The sequence below is a fragment of the Netta rufina genome (assembly GCF_964035555.1).
Source record: "Netta rufina genome assembly, chromosome: 1".
NCBI classification, from domain to species: Eukaryota; Metazoa; Chordata; class Aves; order Anseriformes; family Anatidae; genus Netta; species Netta rufina.
Genome location: NC_140123.1, coordinates 3,298,847 through 3,304,846, shown reverse-complemented (window position 1 = coordinate 3,304,846; position 6,000 = coordinate 3,298,847). Strand labels below are relative to the sequence as shown.

The 6,000-nt window shown below is 50.9% G+C and overlaps 1 protein-coding gene across 1 annotated transcript in view; it reads right to left on the bottom strand.

Annotated features, from left to right (window-relative positions):
- Positions 1 to 4,557: 4,557 nt before the first annotated feature.
- CAPN5 (calpain 5) overlaps positions 4,558 to 6,000 on the bottom strand; it is a gene marked incomplete at both ends in the record, with an annotated part of 29,104 nt that continues 27,661 nt past the window's right edge. Inside the window, 2 exons of the mRNA XM_084305990.1 lie at positions 4,558 to 4,740; positions 4,828 to 4,964. Coding sequence (XP_084162116.1) covers positions 4,558 to 4,740; positions 4,828 to 4,964 — 320 coding nt within the window. The remainder of the gene's footprint in view (positions 4,741 to 4,827; positions 4,965 to 6,000) is intronic.

The window sequence follows — 6,000 nt, the reverse complement described above, 5'->3', positions numbered from 1 at the left end:
CCCCAGCACAGTGGGGAAATAGCCCCCATCCCATGCCCTCGCTCACTGCTAGGTGACCCAAACCCAATTAAGCTGGAAATTAGCGAGGCGCTAATCCGTGCTGCAGGAGCCGAGCTGCCGGCCATTCCGGGCAGGTCTGGGGGTTTCCCAGCTACTCCCAGCCCCTTCCCCGGGTTTGATTTGGGTTATGGGGTGGGCTGGCCGCCAAGCGGACCCCTCTGCAGCCCCCTCCCCAGCGCACCCCACCCACCCCATCGCAATCCCAGCCGCGGCATCCCCAACCTTCAGCCGGGTTTCTCCCGGTTGCGCACCTATGGGTGCCCTTCTCCTTACCTTAACGGGGCATGGCCGGGACCGGGGGTCGCCTTTGGGGCTGGGGAAGGGGCTCGGGTGCCCTACACCGAGCTGCTCTGCCTGCGGGAGGGAGCCAGGGCAGCGGCCGCCCTGCCCGCTGAGCTTCTTAGCAGGGGAGGAGCCGGCTTACAGCCAGCCCCTGGTGTGTGTGTGAGTGCCTACGTGTGTGTGTGGACGTGTGTAAGATCCCTCCAGCTCGGGGAGAAATCCCTGATCACGTTCCCAAGCATCCCCGCATCCCAAACCCGCACCCCGATGAGCCCTTGGGGGCTGCGCCCAGCCTGGGGGGGCTACGAGCCTTGCGTCTTGGAGACCTCGATGTGCGGAGCCCTGTTGGATTTTAGGGCAAAGGTGTGGCTGGGAACAGCTCCCAACCCCATGTTGGGGGCTCAGGGGTGTGCAAAGCAAGAGGACAGCGTCCTGGTCCTCCAGGATGGAGCCAGGAGCTGGCAGGTGCTGTGGTTTGAATGAAAAAGCCTAAATTGTAAATGCGGAAATCAGGAGAGGGAAAATAATAAAGATTGGGAAACGGTGCTGAGGCTGCAAGCTGAACTCTGCCCCTGCCCAAATCTGGGGTAGTATCCTTCCCTCCTCCTGCTCAGAAAGATGGGACTGGCTTTTATTTGTGCCATAAAACATCACCAGTGTCTCTTGCTTTGCGTTTTGGCTGGGGGATGTTGCAAAACCACACCTCGGGGTGTTAACACGAGGTGTTTCTAAGCTTTGCCCACCTGGAGCGTGCTTTGGCTTTGCTTTTCCAGAGGTTTGTGTGGGCTTCGGCACAGGAAGGGCTACGTGAGCCTGGAAATTAATCGGGGAGGGGGAGTGACGAAGAGATTCCCATCCCCAGAAATCTCTTGTTCCAGCCCAAAGTGTGAGAGAGAGCGCCTGAAACAGCATCACCTCCTGGGGATAGGGAGGGACAAATTTTTGGTGTTGCTGCAGAAGTAAGGGGTGGTGTGAGGGAGCCTCCATCCCTAAAGGTGCACCAGGAACTCTGCTGAGAAGGGGGTAAAAGCCACATCACGGCCACCCCATCCCTTCCCCAGCCCTTAGGAACTCCCTGCTGCCTCCTGGCCCTCTTGCAGGAGCCAGCTCTGACCATATCTTTGGTTGGAAGCCCAGCACCGATGAATTATTTATGGCCACCCACCTGGGGCCGTGCCCAGCATCACTCAAGCCCTGCTCTGGGTGTTTGTGGGGTCTGCCTGTGGGTATTGGGGTGGGGAGCTGCAGGAATAGAGGGGAGAAAGGCTCCAGCCCCATCTCGTGGCCATGCTGGGTTGTTCCACCTCCGAGATGCTCTTACAGGTGAAAAGGAGGCCCTATAATGCGAATTTTGGTAGTTTAATGTTAACAAACAGAAATTCCTAGCAGGTTGCAGTGCAGGAGGGGTGAGAAGATGCTGCAGGACCCTTGGGGAGCCTGGGCTGGGTCCAGTGAAAAAAGTTCATGAATAAAACCCTGCACCCATCCAAAGGACTCAGAGGCAGGGATTCTGAATAAAATATACCCAATTTATTTATAGGAGGTTTACAGCTGTACAACGTTGGCTTTCTGTTTGGCCCGCTCTCTGCTCTTGTGCAGCGTGACACGTCAGTGCCTGTGGAGGTGAAGACAAGTCATAGCCTGGTTTAAGACGCTCACAACACGAAAAATAAAACGGATTTCACGGAGTGCAACGGCAGGCTACTTGCAATCAATGAAATGATTCATAAAAAAAATGGAAGATAAATCAGAGATATGTCCTACGCCATCCCGGGGGGACTGGAAAGTGCTTAGCAGGCTTATCGAGAAACCTTAAATGTTTCCATTTGCTTCATTCAAAGAGAAAAGGCATCAACAATCACAATGGCATTTCAGTAAGTGCCCTCCCCAGTCCACTCTGCAAACATAAGAAAAAAAAAGAAGGTAATTTTTGTCATTCCCTTGGAAATGAAGGGGGAAAGAAGGCTTCTAACTTAATATTTAAAAAAAAAAAAAAAAAAAAAAAAAAAAAAAGAACTATTACTAATATTAAAAAGTTTTGGTCCTGATATGGCATGATGATGATGATGATTTATTTTCTGAAGAAGGTATTAAAAAGCTGCCTTTCTTTATGGCTTGATTCTCTGTAGAAGGAAGGAGACTGGCCGTGAATGTCGGGGCAGCGCTGCCCCCCAGCAAGCTTTTTTTTGGGCACCCCGGCCAAAAGGCTGAAGCAATGGGCAGCCTGATTTCCTGAGAAAATGAGGCTCAAGCAGGCACGCCGGCTGTCCCCACTGTCTGCTGATGGCGCAAAGCTCCTGTGATGTTCCCTTGATGTCCTCCTCCAGCTCAGTGGCTCCTCTCCCTCGTATTTCCAGGCATCCCAAATCCTCTCCTAAGACCTAAAGCAGACTTTCTGGTCCCACAGCGCTGATTCAACTTATTTTCAGTGATGAATCCCATGCACAAACCCAGGATCAAATTGGAATAACCCTCAATCATGCTGCCCAAAATCCAGTTCGTGCCCTTAGGAGCTTGGCAGCTAATGATGAGGAAAGGAGAACAGCCTTAGAAGCTGGCACCTAACTTGTCTTTGGGAAACAATTTAGCATGTTACAGACTTAGCAGATCTTTAGGGACTTTAAAAAATTACAGCTTTACAGCACAAACACGGGCATTTTGCAGGATAGAAAGAAATCCTACTTGCTGTAGCAATAGAGGGTTTGCTTGTTCACTTGTCCTTGCAGCCAGAGGACTCTGCTCAGGCCAGGATTTATCATGATTGCCTTGTACCTATTAAAAAAAAAATCCCATTTGCAGGAAGCATTGCATTGTGTGTGTTCCCTTCCCCTTGCATCATGTGTGTTCCCTTCCCCTTGCGCGGAGGTGACTGCAAAAGATCTGCGTGTTAAAAAAATCATGTGAAGTTCACAGAAACACCCTTAACTCTCACCATTTTGAAAGGCACGTAAAAAACCCTACACCTAAACAACAGAAGAAAAAATGCTTTGCAATGTGCCGTGATCAGATGGGGCAGACGAGGGCTTGTTTTCCTTCAGCTGGGATGGTTTAAATGAAGCCGGATTCTGCCACCCAGTGGAACAGGGAAGATAAACGCAGGGTTCACGGCAAACAGGAGCAGAGCACGATCCTGCACACTGCAGGACCATGCTTAGACCCCTGAAAATGTGTTTGGGTTGTGCTTGTGGGACTGACTTTAGCCCTGTGCAACTCATCCTCCAGGCCAGCAGATGGAAATTAAAGGAGGGAGATGGGCGTTGGTTTGCATGAAATATTTCTAGCATTTTCAGGCTGTGCTGGGAGCAGTGCTCCTCTCCTTTAGCACAAGATAAAATCCCACGGCTTTGAAAAAGAATTTGGGAAAGTGAAGCACTGAGAAATGATGCGATGGAGACCTGTATGCAGCAGTAAAGCTGATGCCCGTTGAGCAAGGCTCCTCATCCATCAGACCTGATGCTCTGGTCTTGGGGGGAACTGTTCCCCTCTTACCTAAATGTTGATATCCATCAGACAACCCAACCCCACTCAGCCAAAAGCCAAATTCAAGCTCTAGAGACAGGGACTGCACGAAGCAATGGAGACAGCAGGCACCACGGCAGTTTGAGAGGCACACACAGGAGGTGAGACCAGACCGGCTCAAAAACCCTGGCTCTGGAGAACAACTGTCCCACCACGCTCCTTGGCATCTTTGCATCCTTCAGAAACCCGGACAACATCCCAAAAGCCCCAATCTATTTTTCCACTTCTGCTTTGCTGACGTGGCCTCCTCTTCGGATAAGCGATTAAATGGCAATTCGCGGGGAGAGGACTCCCCGCGCCCTACTCTACACCCAAGCAGAGACACTGAAGAGGCGTTGAAGCGGCTGGTGGCACCACGGCAGCCACACGTGTGCACGGTGGCACGTGCGTGCCAGCCCCGTGTAAACAAAGAGCACCCGGGCATCGTGCTCTGGCTGTCGGGACACGCGGAGATGCCCCGGGGTGCGCGGCGGTGATGGGGCTGCAGAGGACGCCGGCAGAAGGATCGTTGCGGTTCCCCCAAAAGGCACCGTTTTGAACATTGAGAACACAAATTTGGCTCCTTCGAGTGGAATGCATGCATCGTTCCTACACACTTGCAGGTGGTAGAGAGGCTGGGTGTATATATATGGGTGTGTGTGCACGTCTGTATATATATATATACATATGTGGCACCAGAGAAGAGTCCCTGAGGGCTCAGACGTTGGTGAGCACGTTGCTGCTGAGCAGCCTCACGGCGATGGTTCCAGGCAGATCGTTTGATCTCCTGTTCCCTTTGTCCTGGAGGTGCAGCGTGTGCACAGCCTGCAGGTCACTGGGGTCTCCCGTGAGTGCCACTTGGCCCAAGAACTCGTCACTTATCAAGTTGTGGTTCCAGATCTGGAGAAAAGAGAACAGGTAAGGGTGGATCGTCGAGGGACACAACCAACCTTCCCACGTCGGGGAGAAGAAGGGGTTTGCTGGTACCTGAACTATGATGGGTTGTCCTGGCTTCTTGCGGTAGAAGAGGCCTTTCACATCAAACTCTGGAGACACCGTGTCCTTCTTCACCGGGGAGCGAACCTTTTGCCCTTCGCACTTTATGATCACGTAAGGGTCAGCTCCTGGCGAGAGAAAAGGGAATTAAACCTTTTTATTTTTTATTATTTTTTTGTATCTCCTGCCTTTTCTCAGAGACCTTTTCCAGGGACTGCATGCAGCAATTTTCCTCCACACCCCACCAGAGGAGATGGATATCCTTTGGATATCTCCAAATATGATGTCCATGAAGCTCTGCTGCTGGGCTTGGGGTTTCCCCTGTTAGGTTGGTCACCCGATGGGATGGTGACAGACTGCTGTGATGTGGCCACCTCTTCCGTGATCCCATATTCTACTGAAGCCCTCCTTCCTCACTCTGAATGCTCCTTGCCTTTGGGATTAACCTTTGATGGAAGACACTGTCATGCTTACATCTCCCTTAAAGGATTTGCTGAAGGTAGGTGGAAATAAAGCCATGGAGAAGAGAGCTGGGCTCATGGATCTTTTTTCATGCAAGGAGACACCAAGAAGAACCAAAAGTGCCTGCAAAAACCCATTTGCTCCCACTGCAGCTCATTATCTCTGGAACCAGGCTTGGTGTTAATTTAAGGGGAGGACAAGCTAGCTCAGCAGGGCATATGTTTTTCACCTCTGTGCACAAATCATTGGCACATCTTAAATTCCTCCCAGATTGAATGAGACTCAAATGCCTTTCAGGATAAGAACTAATGCTGGGGTAAGAAAAACGCTGGGTGATCAAGATGATGAGAGACAGCACAAAGCTGGGCCAAAATTACGTGCCAAGATGTGCTAAGCTATGAGATCCAAGAAGGATCTGGGCACTGATGGGGAACCAGTGACAGAATGTGGACCCTGAGGATGGAAATATATTTAAAAGGTTTTTAAAATGGTGAAGACTGCTCTCAGAGTATTGGTTGTGAGCAAGAATTCCGGGAAAAGATTAAAAGGACAAAAAAAGGAAAGATCGTTGGTGGTAGCAAGAAACATGAGGAAGAGAAAAATTGGGCACTGAGGGGAAAACAGGGAAAATGAGTGGGATCCAGGGGAGATTAAACTGGTAGATGGGAAGCCAGGAGAGAGATTCATGAAGGATGTGTACCA